Here is a 19148-nt window from a genome sequence, read left to right on the forward strand (position 1 = left end):
GTAATTTGCATGTTATTTAGTTTTGTTTATTTAAGAAGCAGTATATCTCTTATGTGTGTTTATGGATGGATTTGGATTAAGTTTCATTAATTTTTTACTTGGTTCAAATAGTTTGAATTGAATTACATTTATTTGTGTTATATAACTACTAAATTTGAACCCGACCAAATTAACTATTAAGTTAGGTTTCCTTAAAAAAGAAATTAATGGTTTAGGCTGGATGGAATATTTAAAAATTAAAATTGATCTTATAATTTTAAACATCAATTTTTACCAATACATTTTTATATAAATTTTTATTTTCGTATGTATTTTAATTAAATAATGTATTTAAATAAGTTAAATACATTTAGATTAAAAAACATTAATGCAATGACACAAGAAGAAAAATGTCCATCAATCCTTTCTATAAATTAAAAATAAAAATATTTATTATATTTGATTGCATTTCGGCTAAGACATGCTTACAATTGTGTAAGATTCCGAGTGTAAAGAAAACTATATATTTTTATGAATTTCATAAATTTAAATGTTTTAATATTACAAATTATTTTATTAAATATATTAAATGTTGCTTATTTCTAATTAACTGATTTTATTATCCATGAGATAATATAGTTGTTATTAGTGTCTTTTTTATCTTTAATCTGTTGATAAATTTGTTTATTTTTTGCAATTTCTTTGTTGATCAACTTATTCTTAAAAAGAAAATAAACGAATTAACGATAAGATTGAAAACATTAGAAAAAGAAACAGAGGCGTTAATCGATAAATTGCCAATGAAAAAGATAAAGAAAAGTTATCATATCACTATTGAATATCAAAATCAAATGATAAAAATAAAATTTATTTTAAAAACTCGATCAAATAATCTATTTTAAATAAAAACTGAATTAAAAATATTAAAATTCATGTGAGGTATGTAAAACTTAATTAAACATATTTTGTTAAAATAATGATGTAATTATGTGTGTGAAAACTTAGAGACCTGATAGCCTAACTTGTTTGAAAGTTAAATCCTCAGTAGAATAACTGAAGTTTAAACTTTTAACATTGCATGTCGTGTTTATCTTATACATATTTTAATCCCTACAACAAAAACGTAGGTTTTAATTCTAATTTTTATCACATCTTTGTTAACTGATGATAGGCATCAAAAGAGAAAGATATAACTTCTTGCAACGAGGTTTAATCATTATCTTGTTTTTGAATATATGAAATTTAAAATTTTAGTTATTCTTATTCAGATTGTATTTTAAAAAATAGAGAATCATGTTTCCAAAAGTACATTTTTGTTAACTTTTTCACGAAATAATTTCTATTGGAAAGTTGGAAATAACTTGAGTTAATATTCTTAATGTTATAAAAACATCATGTTACTCTTATTAAATAATTTAATAAGACAGTTAAATTTATGGTGAAAACACTTCGTTACTATTTAACTTTTATCAAATGTATACAAATATTTTTAAAAATAGTTCATCAACCAAATAAATTTTAGTCAATTTTAAGAATAATAGCACCCATGAGTTCTGGAAATGAAAAAAATTGTCTCGGAACCAAATATATAACTTGTGTTAGTTCGAAATAAATGAGAAAAAGGACAAAAAGAAAATAGAGAGACTAATAAATATAACAGAAGAGACATAAAAAGAAAATAGTGTACAAAATAAAATAGAAGTAGTGTAAGTAAATATATATGAAGTATTTTTCATACAAAATTCTGGTATGAGGAAGTGAAACTTCATTTTTAGATTTAGAAAATGTTGAATAAAATTTAAAAATAGCATGACACTTTGTTTTAGGCCTATCCATACAAGTTATCAGCACTGACCATCAACAGTTTTACATTAACTCTTTTAATCATTAGATCAGAAACTGCAGTTAAAACAAAAATAAAAAGCTTTTCAGAAATGCATTCTCTCCTCTTTCATACTAACAGAGCCCTTTTTGTTTTAGCTTAAAATTTGAGAAGTAGTTTTTGTTTTCCAAAAGCTTTTCAGAAACTTGACAAGAAAAATAAAAAGATTAACTTTTCAAAATAGGCTAAAACAAATATTGGATTTCCCCAGTATTGAACCTTCATCTGAAGAAACTCAAATTTCAGTCTCTCCATCGGTATCCACAGTTTGGATTGCAGCAAACGAAAAAAAGTGTCATTCCTTCTTCCCCTCTGGCTGTTGCCTGAATACATAAAAAAAATAAAAATAAATTGCGCTGTCACATGAGAAACTAAAATGCAGTGTGAAAATTTTACCAAAAATGCATTCAAAAGGGCTACAATGTACATCATTTCAAATTCAAAAGATTGTATTGAATTTTGCCTTTTTCTATTCAATGTAACTGCATCATTTATAATGACAGATAGACATGATTTTAGAGTTTAAAGGGTGGCATATTAGCATAGATTTTTGCAGCCGATAGTAGGTTCCTCATCAAGGTGTGCCAAACTAGAGTCTAGTGTTCAGTGCAGAAATCAGTTTAGAATTTAAAGAATTACGAATCAAATAGAATGGAAAGACCTACTTTCAAAACCATGAATAAAATCTTAGCAAGATCTGTAGCATACATGATCAGTACTTGAAAAATAAACATTTAAAACACGAAGATCTTAGCATTTTCAAGTCAACCAAGTAAGCAACTTCTTACATAAAGTGTTATATATCACAAAAACACTGACTATTTAGCAAAGAAAAACAAATCCCCTTAGTTTCTTCTTTGACAAATGGCTGCAGGGACAAAAAAAACCACCCAGTACTACATTCATCAATATTTTTCCAGAAAAAGAAAAGTCGAAATTTATTCACTGCAACAATCTGCCCAGAACCATGAATACTACAATGATGGAAACTAGGGCAGCATCCCAAGCCATGCTGAATAAAAGTCAAACTTGTTCACGCTTTAATCATTCTAAAGTAAATCTGCCTAAACTTCCAACTAATGAAGGTTATCAAACTATGTCAACGTGAAGACAAGAAAGGGTTTACAATCTACTTATAACCTATATCTCATGGCTGCTATCTATGCAATAGTCAATATACTTTCACAACCCTAAACAGACTCAATGGGATTTGATAACTTAAGCAGCAGCATAATATCTGGACAGCTATACAAACATTAGATAAATGTCAAGGCTTAAATCTCCTTATTAATTGCTCTCCTTGTGCAATTCACTTCTTCTAAATAAAGCGGGGTGAGACTAGAAAGAGCAGCATAGTATTAAACAGAGAAATATTGCGCTATATGCAAGAAATAATAAACTTATGAATATTTATCTTCAAATCTTCACAGCTCCACCTCCACATCACTCCATGTACACAAGGAAGAAGGGGATGCCCATCCAATGTGGAACCAAATCAGAATCTTGCAATATGACCTAACCTTGGCAAGGACCATTTTACAATCTATCTTCTGCTAAATTCTAATACCAAGATAGTAAACTGCAAAAATAACAAAACAATTTCACAGTTTCAAGCATAAGAACAGGAATTTACCTGGAAAAAGACAGCTTCACCATGATTGCATTGAGTGCAGCGAACAGACTTGGTCCGAGGAAGCGTTGGATCTGCAGCTACATCCTGTAACACTTGAGTGCGCTCTCCAACAGAATGATGTATCTCATTCCTGTATACACAGAAGTTATCCGCAACCTCCTGAACAACAACAACAACATCAAACAACTAGTCAAACAAGCTTGTCCCATTAAGATTACTCATATCAGAAATGCAAAGAACCCCTTTCAACACTTTCTTCAAAACAAAGACAACCAACATTTTGACCCATGATTGGGTAGAGCTTAAATCAATAAAATAATCGCTATTTTCTACTAAAAAACTCAAACTTTTCCTGTCCCAAAATAAACCAATGCAAACGGGTACTTGACGAGGCAAAAGCATAAAGAGAATTTTCGGTCCGTCACAGTTCCATACTTGAAAACAAAAATCAGCTGCAAAAGGGTATGCGAAAAGGGGTAAAAGAAAAGGAGAAGAACCTGATGGTCGCAGTTACGACAAGCGTAGAGAAGAATCTTCTGATCTCTGTCTTCCTTAGGGTAGAGAATGTTGTTACTGAAGCAGAAGCAATGGATGAACAAAAAGAATTCGAAAGAGGGAAAATCGAAGAAGAAAATGAAGAGAGGACAAACCATTCACGGCAAAATTTCATAGTACTCATCTTGGCAACGATGAGAAGGGATGAGGAATCCTACTCGATGCTCTTCTTCGCTCCTTTTCTTTGCTCTTTCTAATAATTTCCCTCTCTCGCCTCTGTCTCTGTTATGTAGCATCCAAAATTTGAACAATACACTAAATCTTTTTCTAAACACATTTTTAATTAACTCTCCTATTTTATTTTTCAATTTTCATGATAATATAAAATTTCCTACTCTATGAAATAAATAAAAAAAAATAATTTCTAAACTAAACTGCTTTAAATTTTAAGTTTATTTCCTTGTTGATAAAATCTAGTTTTTATTATCCTAAACGTACTTTAGCTTAGTGAAAATTTATATTTTTCCTCTCATTACAAATAATAATATTTTTTGTAATTAACTTACGTATATTAGTGAACACCTGAAGGATAAAATAATAGATGTAAAAATCTTTTCTTGTGTTACTGAAAAAAGCTCCTTTCAATTGTCACCATTGATAAAATTTATTTTCCTTTTCCTTTAAGGATACAAAAATGTTATTAGAATCATTTTGTTGAGTCTTCCAGTTGTTCAATAACATAAATATTAAGAGAAAGATTACAAAATTTTACACATTATTCAATTAAAAAACAAATTATTCAATAACATAATCTTTAAATACATTCATTTAAATTTGACACATCACTTTGTAGTTCGGTTACAATTGAATCACAAACATTTAGTCTCAAACTTAAATTTATAGAGATGGGTTAAAAATCTCATAACTAAAAATATTATAATATATAAATGATATAAATTTCACATAAAATAGAATTAAATTATATTTAAATTTATTTTTTAGAATACCATTTGATAAAAATAAAACTATCACGCCAACTTGAATTGTACTTTTTTTTTTTTTGTGAAAACCTACTCTCTTTTATGAGTCATCTTCTATTTTTAAACAAAACAATAACAAAAAAACATCAAAATATGTATTGGAAATATTTTTTATTTAAAATATTGACACCGTTTATAACTTTAAAATCTTGAATATTGAGAGTTTATGAGGTTTTTTTTTTGTTATTTAGTATTTTACTTTATCATTTTTAAGATATAGACTCACATTTGGATTATTCTAAAAAAAAAATTATAAAATAATGCTTTCAAATAAAAAGAGAAACCTAAAATAAAACCTACCGTACCTCACTTAACAATCTGAATGTTGAAAACTAAAAATGAGAATATTTTTTTAGATGAATAAATTATAATTTTTCATGATTTAACTACAACATTAAATCACGCATTACTTTTCCAAACCATAAAATAACTTTAAAAATCTCGAACTTACAAAACACATACATTTTCTTATTACATACTTCTATGAAATAGTTTACGAACTAATATCTAAAATATATAAATAGTTGACGCCTACTGTTGTATTTTTTTCTATATCATAATTTTATTTTTTCTAATTATCTTCACTCAGTATTCAGGGATTATTTGAAGGTTAAGAAGAAACACAGAGAAAACAAAAATATTTAAATCTGATCTAATAACAAGTCATGGTTTCCCTTCATAACTCCTTACGCGGGACATTGTCAATTTCACGCGACTGTCAACTTCTCGGCTACGATCCTTAGACGAATGCTGAACGGTGCCGTTTTTAACAAGTGAAACCGTACTTGTTTCAATCGCAGTCAGCATCTTCTTCCTCATTCCCGAAACCACATGGTTCATATAATCCCTTGTAAGCTTCACCGGTCCTTCCACTTCAACATTCAACCCTTCTTCTTCTCTTCCTTTATCGTCGTTCTTTATTTTCACTTTCATGTGCATGGTCTCTTCGCCAACCATGAAATCGTGCGTCGCCTGCACTCTTACTACCGTACCATACTCCTCCTTCTTCTTCTCCAGAGTGAAACACCCTCCGCAACCACTCTCACTACAAATATAATGAACCATTTCTCTCTCCGGTAAAGGTGGCGCGCAGTAATTCTCCTTAACCGAATTATAGGATCCCCCGAATAAGGTGTTCATGTAATTACATAAAATGCCGTACCTCTTGTTTCTCGTGACTCGCATGCTCAGCTTAGCGAAAGAATCCTTACCAGTGTCCTCGGAGATGTCGATGTACACGGTTTTTACACGACCGGAGCAAATCTCTTGGGTTATGTTGATAGTTACGAGGGTGTCGCCTAAGGAGTATGTGGTTTCAGAAGAGAACCCGGTGGTTCCATCCTGGGCGTTGTATTTCAGTGTTTTGGTGTTGACTTCCAACGGAAAACGGGTAGATTTGAACCTCAGAACACTCTTATTTCCTTGCATTGCCTCTTAAATGTTTATCACTATCTTTATCGTGTTCTCTCTATCTAATCCTGCATCTTCATTTATAGGTAAAATTTGAACCCACGCACATTTTCCTATTCCAAGCGTTAAAAGAAAGCAAAGAATTATATGTTAAAAGAGACGTGAAGAGCATCTTTAATCGTAGAACAAGAAAATGTTATCCAGCATCTTTTGTGGTCTCATGTTCTTCCACTACACGTACTGAGAATTTTACTGTCCTTTTCTTTTAATTCTACATCATCATTTAAAGTGTTTTTTTAATCGGTTTTTAGTGAATTTGGCAAGATAATATGCTAATTTTTAAATTTAATTTTTAGTATAAATTGAATCAATTATTTTATATAAATTATAACTATAAGTAAAATAATTTATTTTTTACTAAAATGAAATTTCTTTTTCCTAAATAGTATATTGATAAGAAAAACAAATATTGAGAATAAAAAAACACAATTAAAGGGAATATAATTTATTCTCATCCCACTTACCTCTTTCATGTTTATTCTGTTCCTTGATCTTACTATTTCTTTTTTTTTTTCTAGTTATATTTTGTTTCTTTCTAGTTATATATATTTTTTCTATAGGACTCAAACACGCTATATTTCTCGATGTTGGGGTTTGTCTATCACTCAGTCTCTAATTTTCTTTATTTTCCATCATATTATGCTCATTCCAAACCACTCAAGTGATACGTGTAGAAAGTATTTACGTAATTAATTTAATGAATTTTTATTTATCACCGACTTAATTATAGCTCAATTATATCTTAAATATAATCATTGAAGTGATGTGTTTTAATCTATTTTTATATTGGTTAATCGCACCAGACATCAATCACGTTAAAGTGAATCTAATATTAAGTTGGTCTAAGTCGACCCATAGGCCAGGACTTGGCTAGATTCACTATTTCGAACTTAGAACCCTAACAGTAGCAGAATTAACTCACAACACAACCATGACTCTTAGCAGAATTAAAAAGTTTATAACGAGCACATTTCTTTTTCTTGTTTTTTCTCATTACATGGTTTATCAAATACATAACCTTCCAAGGCCTCAAACGACCAATTGCTGAACATTTTCTCCATAACGATGATAATAGTTTTGATGTTCCATGGACTTTCCAGGAAGAGAAACATGAAATAGTAAATATATAAAAATATATTTGCATATAATCATAAAATTATTCAAATAAAATAACAAATAATAATGCCTAAAAGAAAAAAAAAAATAGATGTAAAAAACGTATACAATATTAAAGAGGTGTTATCTTCTTCGTGTCTTCTTCGCTAAGATTTTTATTTAGGTCATAAAGAGGTGTTATCTTCTTCCTACAAATTAGGTCTTTCTAAAGGGAAGAAGTTTAGGATCTTGGATGTGATTCCAACATTAAACTACAAAAATATTGGTCAAAATTATTAGAGTGAATTAACTATATTTTTTTTTCTTTCATTTACTTTTTTTTTAAAATTTTATTTATTCTATTTTTTAATTTTTTATTCTTTTTTAAATTCTCTTCATTTTGATTTATGTCATATTTTTGAAGTTGTTTTTAAAATAATTTTTATTTATCCGAATGAAAATGAATGTTGACTCTTCTACGTCTCACGTACAAGTGAATGTAAAGCAAAATCTCAGTGTCAAAGTATAGTTTAACCTTGAAAAAAAAATTGTTTGATACTAAACACAATCATATGACAACCCACTGTATTTTTTAATGAACCTTTATTTGTAAAGAAAAATAAAGGTGACTAATAATATCATATAAATATAAAAAAAAAAAAATAGATTAATAAAATGATTAAGCAGTGGCCATTACAAAAGGTTTATGTAAAGTAAAGTAAATTGATACATTCACTTTATTACACCAACCTAAAAACAATCAGGTTTTGAGTAGGAATGGGAAACGACGTTTGAGACCATAACAACTAGATCACAACCCTTATTCTTGTTCACCACATACTGTCCATATTTTGCTAGGAACTGCTAGGAGGGACACTGCAAATCCCGATCATTCTTAAATGCAGGCGATCGTCAGAAACATAAGACTCTCCGCCACCACCCTTGGGCGAACGTTGAGCGGGGCTGTTTCTAACAAGTGGTTGAGCGGGACTGTTTTTAACAAGTGGAACCGTACTTGCCTTAATCGCACCTCGCATCTTCCTCGTCATGCTCGAAACCACATGGTTCATATAATCCGTTGTAAGCTTCATCGGTCCTTCCACTTCAACATTCAACCCTTCTTCTCTCACACCACCGTTATTCTTTATTTTCACTTTCACGTGCATGGTCTCTTCGCCAACTATGAAATCGTGCGTAGCCTGCATCTTCACCACCTCACCATCCTCCTTCTTCTTCTTTAGAATGAAACACCCTCCGCAACCGCTATCACGACAAATGTAACGAATCACTTCTCTATCTGGTAAAGGTGGGGCGCAGTAATTCTCCTTGAAGGAATCATAGGAGCCTCCGAAAAAGGTGTTCATGTAATTGCATAAAATGCCGTACCTCTTGTTTCTCGTGACTTGCAGGCTCAGATTAGCGAAAGAACCGTTACCACTGTCCTCGGAGAGGTCGATGTAGACTGCGTTTACACGACCAGAGTAAATCTCTTGGGTTACGTTGATAGTTACGAGAGTGTTACCGAGAGAGTATGTGATTTCCGAAGAGAACCCGGTGGTTCCACCCTCATAGTTGTATTTCAGCCTTTTGGTGTTCACTTCCAACGGAAAACCGCTAGATTTCAACCGGTAGGTTTGCATTGTCTCTCAAATGTTTATCACTATTTTTATGTCGTCTGCTCTCAGTCTAATCCTCTCTTCCAGCATCTTCATTTATAGGTAAAACTGAACCTACGCACATACCAATCCAAAGAAAAGAGCCACAAAAACTTGAAAACGTTATCCAGAATCTTTTTGTGGTCCAATATTTCCACTGTACTTACTGAGAATTTTTATCGTTTCTTATAAATTTTAAAACTTCATTTAAAGCTTTTTTATCATTTGTTTTTAGTCAATTTCGCAAGATAATATTTTAATATTTAAATTTAATTTTTATTATATAAATTGAAGCAATATTGCCTCTGAAATGTTTTTCACTATCTTTATCGTCTGCTCTAATACTGCATCTCATTTATAGGTAAAACTGAACCTACCCACAGATTCCAACTAAGCGTTAAAAGAATGCACAGAATTAGTTAAAAGAGCCACAAGGAGCATATTTAATCCTTAGAAAAATGTCATCCAGCATCTTTTTATTTTTATTTATTAATTTTTTTTATCAGCATCTAGCATATTTTTGTGGTCTGATATTCTTCCAGTATACGTACTGAGAATTTTACTGTTTTTTTTTTTTAAATTCTAAAACATCATTTAAAGCTTTCTTTATCCGCTTTTAGTGAACTTTGCAAGATAATTTGTTAATATTTAAATTAAATTTTTAGTATAATTGAATAAATTATTTTTATAAGGAAAATAATTCTTTTACTAGAATGAAATTTCTTTTTTCCTAAATAGTAAATGAAATTGATAAGAAATACAAATATAGAGAATGAAAAACAAACATAATTAAAGGGTATAGCATTTTATCCTCATCCCACTTACCTCTTTCATGTTTGTTCCGTTCCTTGATTTGATCTTACTCCTTTTTTTTTCCAGTCTTTCTTGTTACGTTTAATTGTTCTTAACTGCTTTTGATAAAATGGACAACTTTCCCTCCGCTCCACTCATGGTTATTCCAATAATAATTCTTAGATTGAAAGTGCAAATAAAGATATTCTACGTAATCCAGAAAGAAAATTCCGATTCAAAGTTTAGTAATTTTAAGTCAGTGTGATATTTTTTAGAGAGACCTTTTAAACTTAGAAGTAGGGTAAATATTGTTGGATCCATTAAAAGAAGGTATTTACACCACTTTTTACTAAAAACTTTAAGATAAAATGAATTAATGGATCCATTAAAAAGAGGTATAGACACGGTTTTTTACTAAAACCTTTAAGATAAATGAATTAATAAATCTTTAATTTTATATGATATTTTATTTTTTTATTTTTATCTAATATAAAATTTAAATTTATTGTTAAATTCTTAACAAATATGTAACTTTGGAAAATAAATCTCCCAAGGAAAGATTTAAACATTTCTTTTTCTTGTTTTTTTTTTTTTCTCATTACATGGTTTACCAAATACATAATAGCTATGATACCATTAGAAACTTTTCAAAGCCTCAAAGTACCAACTGCTGAACATTTTCACCATGACGATGACAGTATTTGTGATGTTCCATAGACTTTCCAAGTAGAGAAACATGAAACAAGAAACCAAGAGATGAAAGCTGAAAATTTTATTTCTGCATGTGGAAAAGCGTATGTACAAGAGAAGAAGAGATACAGATATACAAGGAACAGAAACAAAAGAAAACTTTAAAACAAATTTAAAAAAAAGGTTAGGACGCTAAGCCTCAGGAATTAGCGCTGAGCGGCTGGAATCATGATTGAAAGATTGTTATTTTGAGAATAACACTCTTTCACTTCCTCTTCTTCAACCTAAATTTACATCCGCGAAATATGATAGCATTGTTATAATCGCCCTTAGTGTATCCAGCGGCGCTTAAAAGGGCGGAGATGATTTGCTGACCGCTCATGTTCATGACCGGAACATTGCCATTGTTTTGGTTCCCAAACTCCATCTCCTTTCCTTTGACATCATCAAACATCTTCAACAACTCCCCTTTCGGATGCTTCCGAGGCTTTTCAATCTCAACACTCAAACCCCCATCACAGCCGCTACTGCGAATCTTTGTCACAACAGAGACATCATGAGAACTACACGAAGCCACGAAACAGTGCTTCACTGTGATCATGTAAGGAAGCTCTTCGTCATCATCACATCTCTTTTCCCTTGAAACGATAACAAGACCCTTTCTATCAGTGTCGCCTCCGTATAAGAAGAAGGAGGACTTCAGAACCCCACCTTGTGCCATAGGGACTTTTCTCTCCGGAAGTTGCTGTGTGCTTCTAGGTCCGTCCAGAGAAACATTTGCCAACAGAAGACCATTTTCGACAGTGATGTTTATCCAAAAATCAAAATCGTCCTTTGCATAGCTTGATGTGTGGTCATGAATTGAGATGAATACCTCTTCTTCATGATTATAGCGTGTGATTTTGGTGAGCTCGAGTTCACAGCTTTTCCTTCTAAACAAACAGTATTCTGCACTCCATTTGTTTATGACTTCAGATAATTTGCGGTTCTTGGTTTTACGAAAAAGAACCTCTGAATAATTGTCAAGGGGAAAACTTTCAGAGTAATTGTTGCTACTGGGAATGTTTCCCATGATGGATAATGGTGAATAATGGTAATATGAATGCTTTCTTATAGGACGCACTTTAAGAGAACAAAATCATTGCCCTTGGGAGGAAGCGTTCATCTTCCGCAATGGCTGCTTTTGAATTTGAATATAGAATAGAACCGTTTCTAGAAAAATTTCAATTAGGAAATGCTTTTGTATTTAAATTGTTTATATTATTCTTATGATAAGAGAAACGAGGGTGAGTATATGTTGGATGGAAGTTATATTACTTACAAATGAGTTATGTTAATTCGCATTTTAATTATTGATATTTTATTTAAATAAATTAAGATTTAATATTTCTTTTTATCTTTGTTTGTTATATGATAATAAGATAATTGGATATATACTTATTATGGATCATACTATAATTACATAGTAACGAAATAAAAATATATTATTTATATAATAAAAGAATACATAAATTTCTCAAAAGAATAGATTATTCATTTACTTAAATAATAAAAGTTAATCTAAACGACACTGGTTGAGAAGAAAATTACCAGTTAGTTGGTCAGGATATTTAAAAAATACATAAATTGAAGTAGTTCTACTTATTATTGTTATAAATTATAGATAATAATATCTACCCATTTTTATTACATCCTCTTGTCTTTCTTATTTTTAATTTCAATAAATTTTATCTTTTAAAAAATTATTAAATACCAGCAAAACATATTTATTTGGTGGGGGAAAAAAACACCTAATAAAATAATAGAAAGAAAAGTGGTGAGATCCCGTGTTATGTGGCTTAGCTTAGTCTCTCACAATATAGTTACTTTTATTCCTTATTCTCAGTGCACATAAATTCCTTAGAATAATTTGTACCAAGTGATTAATATTAATCTTTGCGGATATGGTGACGCACAAACACATAACTTATCTAAGCTTACGATCTTTTTTTTCTATTTGGTGACATCTTGAGATTAGGTTCACCAGTGATACATGCATTGAAATTAAAATTATAGTTTCGGAAAAATTGCATTTACATTTTCAGTTTCTAAACCCGCTTGCAATTTAAAACAAATATTTACTTCTTCATGTTTTTAATAAAATAATATTTTAGTTTTTTTAAGAATTTTAGTAAATAATATTTACATCCTTTTATGTTTTAATAAAGTGGCATAATTTTTCTCATAATTTAAGATATTAGTAAAATTTCGGACATAAAAGTTTTATCAATCAATGCAATAAAATAAGGTTAAAACCCTCTTTTGGTCCTCATATTTGGCTGTCAATCTCAATTTGGTCATCATATTTTTTTTTTGTCTCAATTGGGTCCTATAATTTGTAAAAATGAGGCAATTAAGTCCTCTCCGTTTCAGACGGTGTTAAATTTAGTTGAGCTGTATTTTCTGACGTGCATTGTTTGATTAAATGAAATTTTTATTTAAATTAAAAAATTATGACATGGCAGTATCTTCATCATCTGTTTCTTCCTCAGCTACATCATTTCTCTCGTTGTCATCCTCAGATTCAGTTCCACTTTCTTCTGGATAAAAAAGTTTAAATGCAAAAGAAAATGGAAATGATTCATAAGAAAACCTCTATTTTCAAGAAAATGCACAACCAAAAGGGAAAGGAGAAGAAGAGGGAAAGGGTTTCCCTGCTTGCGAGTGAATCGGAGGAGTCAGCGTTGGTGACGTTGACGCGGTGATCGACGGCGAGCTTGGCGGTGACTGGTGGCACCCTGGCTCACGCCTCGCGGCGGCCTATTAGGGTTTTGTTTTAGAGACCGAACTTAAAGGAATGGTTTTTCTTGTTACCAAATCCAAACCACCCCCTGGTTCAAGCTCTATCTTTCACACGGTCACAAGCTCCTTCACAAGCTCCTTCAGTAGAGAGTCACCAAGATTTTGATGTCGACAACTCAGGCCAATTCTAAAAGACCCATTTGCCCGTCGTGTTCCAAACCCACACGAACGTGCCTCTGCTCTCGAATCCTCACACCGTGTGTCCAAAATTCCGTCCACGTAACCATTCTGCAGCACGCTCTTGAGTGTAAGCACCCCCTCAATTATACCAGAATCGCTAGATTGGGCCTAAAGAATCTCACCGTTGCAACTGTTTCTGATGTTAATTTCCACGCCCGGTTCCAGATTCGCTTGTTGGATCCGAATTTCCAAACGGGTCTTGCTGGAAACGTGATGAATGTACTCCTTTCTCGGCCGTATTGCGAATTTGGAGACACCCAGAAACTACTTTCTGAGAAAAACTCTAACTTGAGCGATTCTGATAATGCCGAAAAATTTTGTTTGAGAAATGATCGGGGATGTTGATACTCACCAAATTTCCAATTGTCTTAAATCCCTAATTCTTTCACTTATTGTTTTATGATTAATAAATAAACCCAAATTATAAAACCATATTCCAGGTCACAAGCTTTATTTTTTACACTGACATACACCTAATTAAATCATTTATAACTCAGTCAATTCTCTGTCCATCACGTCATCAGTAACAGACGGCGTTACTCATTAGTTAACGGTGATGGCTTAATTGCTTCATTTTTACAAATTATAGGACCAAATTGAGATAAAAAAAATATGATGACTAAATTGAGATTGACAACCAAATATGAGGACCAAAAGATAATTTTAACCATAAAATAATAGTGTCAATCAAAAGTTGATGCAACCATTTGTATGTACTTTTGCGATTCTAAAGCCATAGACTTAAGCAGCGAATTAGTTAATGACAATTTATCACTAATTTTTAAATTGATTTTTTGATTGAAGTAATTTAGTATCAATCAAACCGACGTTGATCTCCTTTTAGTTTGAATTTTATTTAATTTCGGGTCAATTATTTTTAATATTAATTTAATTTGTATTTGCTTGAATAAGTTAATAATTAAAAAAAAAAAAAAACTTCTGAGATAATACTTCACTTTTCAACAAAGTAAAATATAAACGAAAAATAGAAAAATTATGGATCATGAGCTAATTATAAATGAAAGACATGAGTTTGAACGAAGGAGATGATAATGATAGCTTGAATTAAAGATATGTGTATGGTGAAGGAAATAAATATTGAATAAATGAAATAAGTGTGTAAAAATTTTAAGTGATATTTATATAGAAAATAAGGGAAGAAAAGTTTCATTAAAAAAATTTGTCATTTTTAAATTTAGACATTAAAATTAAAATAAATATATTATTTTTTTTCTTAACGATAAATTTAGCGATATTACCTTTATTTGTTTTTAATATTTATTTTAATTGACATTAATACTAATATTACACTAACATAAATATTTCTACTTGTTAAAACAGAATTAAAAATAGTTAATTATTCATATAATTGGTTAACTTTTCTCTATTAGCGTCTAACCTTAGACTCTATTAATGTTGGTCAAATAGATGTTAATCTCATACTAACATTAATATTTTTTAACAAAGTTAAAAAAAAATTCAGGATTTTAACTTTTCGTTATAAAAATTAATCTTTTGCTTGAAATCTATTAGCATTGATACAAATAATTAATAAATTTTAGTTAAAATAAAACAGACAATTTTTTTACATTCGTTATTTTTTGTTAGCTTTATAATTGTGTTTATATTTGTCATATCACAGTTATTATATTTATGTTTCTCCTTTCTCATATATTTATCTCTTAGGTGTGTATATTAATCCAAAGGTGTGATGGATCGTTTTTCTTTCTACATTTAAAATAAAAACTATTTTCCACACAATTATAATTTGACCATATTAAAGAAGTATATGATAAGGTGAAATGCATCATTATTGATATAAACTTGAAGTAAGAGCTGTAAAACTGCATGATAAGATATATCATTGGAAGTTGTGGGGGTAAGAGTAAGAGCTCTGGAGTTGAGGCATGGCGTTTCTATAAAGGGAGACAACATTGTTATCCATCTCATTCTCCATCCGATGCCCCATTTTGGAAAACACACGATTCGTGTATTCCATGGTAAGCTTCATGGGATTTTCTACCTCAGCACGCAACCCAACTCTTCTGTCGTTCGTTATTTTCAGTTTGATAGCTACACTTTCGTCGCCAACCATGAAGGCGTGTAACCCTTTCACTATCTCCACCACATCGCCGTTGCCCTCACGCTTCTTCTTCTCCACAGCAAAAACACTTCCATCACCTGTTTCACGACAAAAGTAATACGCAAGTTCCGTGTCTGGCAAAGGGGGCACACGATAGTTCTGCTGAACCAATTCAAACGAACCAGATAGATTAGTGTGCATGCTACTCAGAACACCGTACCTGTCGTTTGCTGTGAACCACAGTCTCAGAATGGCAGAAGAACCCCTTCCATATTCCTCCTTCACCTCCACGTATACTAAGATTACACTGTCGCCTCTGTACGTCTCAGTTATGGTGAAAACCAGATATCGCTTCCCCACTAAGTATGAAATGCACCTTACCACACTCTCCTCACCCGTCTGATTGTTCATGTATCTCTTCTTATCACTGTACACATTCAACGGCCCAGACTTGAGCCACATCACGTTAGTGTTTGTGTTTGGTGTGTTTCCTTGCATCTGCATTATTGCTTCTGAAATTTTTACTTTCTTAACTTGCTGAATGTGCGTATTCTCAGTTATATAATCTTAGGTGAAAGTGACACGATCATATTCTTCGCGTTCAAAGAAAGCAAGCAAATGTGCTACGAGATAAGGAAGAATCAACAGAGAGAACAAAAATTCCACTTGTGGCTTGTCTGCGATTCGAGTTTTGTTTTACACCTGTGCCGTGCTAGCTGCAATGCAAATTGATGGAATCACAAGTAAAAGAATATTGCTCATTTGCATGATTCTAATGGAGATGTTACAGAAAATTTAGAACCATGTATGTGTATGTACAGACAGTATAAATGGATTAAAGCGACTCTAATATTCCATATAAGTCATGTAAATTACAGTTATAATGCGTTGAAAAACTTTTACATTAGGATCACAGTTATTGTCATAATATAGGACCCAATGCTTCTTTTTTAATTTGATAAATATTCGTTTGATGTTTTCCATTAACAAAGAATAATATGAATATTTTACATTATAACGACAAGAAAGATATTTGAATTCCATTCTTTGTAATTCCAAAGTAAAATCATGTATATTGATGCTACGAAAGAATATGAATATTAATTATATCGATGATAAAGAGTATTTTAACTTTATTCCTTTTATTTGTCCGAATTAATATCAGGATTTTTTTTTATGTGAAAAAGTTTAGTATGTCGTAAACTAAATTTAGAACATGCGTCAAAGATTGAAACAGTGTTTATAGAAGTACTTAAAAACAAGGTCATTGGTAGCAGAATTCAAACCTATAATGAGTTACAAGTTTGATTGATATTGATGAACTCATGTCAATTGAATAGAATCAAATATGTAAATGAGAAATTATTATCGTCTGAAATCAATATAGCTTTCGTTGTCGATATGCTTTAACCTGTTTTGTTACGGGCCTAACTCTTTTTGATGAACTAATGACAAATGGAAACAAAATAAACAGAGTATAGCACATTTTTGTCGCCTCTAATAATGGCAATAGATAATAGTTGAAACAGATTATATGACTGAAAAACACAAATATGTTGACTTAGTACTATAAGAAAACGTTGAAATTACCAACTCACGGGGATCTCTTCAGAGTACCAACGGCTTCTTCATAAAATTCACAGTCCTGAAATATGAGAGAACTGTTATAATTGCCTTCAGTCCATCCACTTGAGCTTATAAGGGACGTGATGTTTTGCTTGCCGCTAATGGTGTAAAAGGCCGGAACAGCATCTGAACTATTGTTCTTTCCCCCAAAGCTAATGGCAGGGACATTATTACCATTACTTTTGCTGGAAAGCTCCATCGGAAAATCAGAAATAGTAGGATTAGGGCACCACCCTTTTCCTTTAACACCATCAATTATGCTCAACAACTCACGTTTGGACTGCATGTAAGGCTTTTCAATCTCAAAACTCAAACCTCCATCACTCCGATCACTGCGAATCTTGGCCTGAAGAGAGACGCCATGAGAACACCACGGAGAAACAAAATAGTGCTTTACAGTCATCATGTAAGGAAGCTCGTTATCGTTATCTCTTCTCTTTGCCCTTAAAACGACAATAAGACCCTTTCGGTCATTGTCACGTCCGTATAAGAAGGAGGAGGACTTGAAAACCCCACCTTGCGCCATAGGGGTTTTCCTCTCGGGGAGTTGCTGCAGGTATCTGGGTCCGTTTAGAGTAAGATTTGCTAAAACAAGACCTTCTTCCACTCTCATGTCCATATGAAAATCAACGTCGTCCTTGCCATTGTTTGATACATGGTCACAGATAGAGATGGATATCTCTTCTTCACGCTTGCTGCGGTTGGTTTTGGTCAACTCGTATTCGCAACTTCTCTTTCCAAATGAGTAATAATCAGCTTTCCAAGTGTCCTCAACTTCATGCCCTTTGTGGTTCTTAGTTCTGCGTAATACAGCCACGGAAGAATCGCCCAGAGGAAATCGCTCCGAGTAATTGCAGCTACCGTGACAATTTCCCATGATGGAACCTTTGTCTGTGTATTGGAACTCTGTGTTATGTGGCTATGGATGCACTTACACTATGCCAAAATAAACATGTTGTCCTTAGGAGGAAGCGTCCATCTTCAGCAAAGGTTTCTTTTGGATGAAGGTTCTTTGACAAAACCTAAAGAGTTTAATAGAGACAGCAAGATAGAATGGATGACCATATGTTAACAATTTTTTTTAATAAATTATGTATAACTATTATTTTATTAATTCGTATATTTAAAACTGATTAATTACGAGTTAGCCGTGATTGTAAAAAATTTATAAAAAAATGGTTAAAAAACAGTTTTCTTTGGATGCCAACCATCATTCCTTATTCTAGGCATCTTTTGGAATAAGATCTATAGTGATGCACAAGCTATTGCACCATGATGTAAAAGTTTAGGAAAGCAATATTTTAACATTAACTTTTTATACTGTATACATTTCAACGTGTTAAAATGTAGTTGGACGATTTCAAATAAAAAAAAAAAATTATTTTTCTTTTTTTTTTCAAATGTATCTTTATCTCAGCTTTTTTTAATTTGAAATCATCCAACCACATTTTAACACGTGTGCAGTGTCAAAATAGTGTTAAAATATATTTTTCTAAAAGCTTATCCTACAGAAAATTAATTATTAGGTATATTTGAGTCGTGCACTCACCATCTCTAAGGTTTAGTATGTTTTTCCTTTGGTTTAAAAAATACATGGGTAGAAAACTACTGAATAATATTTGCAGTTGTGTACAGAATCACTACAATTTACTTTGTTTTCATTACTAGTAGAAAAAGTAATTTAGTG

The 19148-nt window shown here is 31.6% G+C and overlaps 3 protein-coding genes across 3 annotated transcripts; all 3 read right to left on the minus strand.

The window, feature by feature from the left end:
- Positions 1 to 1672: 1672 nt before the first annotated feature.
- LOC106760224 (DNA-directed RNA polymerases II, IV and V subunit 9A) lies at positions 1673 to 4281 on the minus strand. Its single transcript, XM_014643691.2, has 4 exons — positions 4145 to 4281; positions 3992 to 4067; positions 3495 to 3653; positions 1673 to 2184 (listed from the first exon to the last, which is right to left on the minus strand). Exons 1-4 carry the CDS (start codon positions 4171 to 4173, stop codon positions 2104 to 2106), a joined length of 345 nt encoding a protein of 114 aa, XP_014499177.1. The 5' UTR covers positions 4174 to 4281; the 3' UTR covers positions 1673 to 2103.
- A 4016-nt stretch (positions 4282 to 8297) lies between these two features.
- Positions 8298 to 9297, minus strand: LOC106760193. The gene has a single exon (XM_014643655.2). The coding sequence runs from the start codon at positions 9232 to 9234 to the stop codon at positions 8449 to 8451; it is 786 nt and encodes a 261-aa protein (XP_014499141.1). The 5' UTR covers positions 9235 to 9297; the 3' UTR covers positions 8298 to 8448.
- Positions 9298 to 16393: 7096 nt separating this feature from the next.
- On the minus strand, positions 16394 to 18473 carry LOC106760184. Its single transcript, XM_014643646.2, has 2 exons — positions 17426 to 18473; positions 16394 to 16551 (listed from the first exon to the last, which is right to left on the minus strand). The coding sequence occupies exon 1, from the start codon at positions 18336 to 18338 to the stop codon at positions 17430 to 17432; it is 909 nt and encodes a 302-aa protein (XP_014499132.1). The 5' UTR covers positions 18339 to 18473; the 3' UTR covers positions 16394 to 16551; positions 17426 to 17429.
- Positions 18474 to 19148: the final 675 nt, after the last annotated feature.

This window comes from Vigna radiata, chromosome 5 (genome assembly GCF_000741045.1).
Source record: "Vigna radiata var. radiata cultivar VC1973A chromosome 5, Vradiata_ver6, whole genome shotgun sequence".
Lineage (NCBI taxonomy): Eukaryota > Viridiplantae > Streptophyta > Magnoliopsida > Fabales > Fabaceae > Vigna > Vigna radiata.

Bases quoted from the DNA above. Each gene is read 5' to 3' on its own strand.
- LOC106760193 (XM_014643655.2), bottom strand. From the start codon at position 9,234: ATGCAAACCTACCGGTTGAAATCTAGCGGTTTTCCGTTGGAAGTGAAC.
- LOC106760184 (XM_014643646.2), bottom strand. From the start codon at position 18,338: ATGGGAAATTGTCACGGTAGCTGCAATTACTCGGAGCGATTTCCTCTG.
- LOC106760224 (XM_014643691.2), bottom strand. From the start codon at position 4,173: ATGAGTACTATGAAATTTTGCCGTGAATG. The intron at 4,068-4,144 runs GTTTGTCCTCTC...CTTCTGCTTCAG, and splicing joins ATGAAATTTTGCCGTGAATG to TAACAACATTCTCTACCCTA. The intron at 2,185-3,494 runs GTAAATTCCTGT...TTATGTATTCAG, and splicing joins GTGAAGCTGTCTTTTTCCAG to GCAACAGCCAGAGGGGAAGA.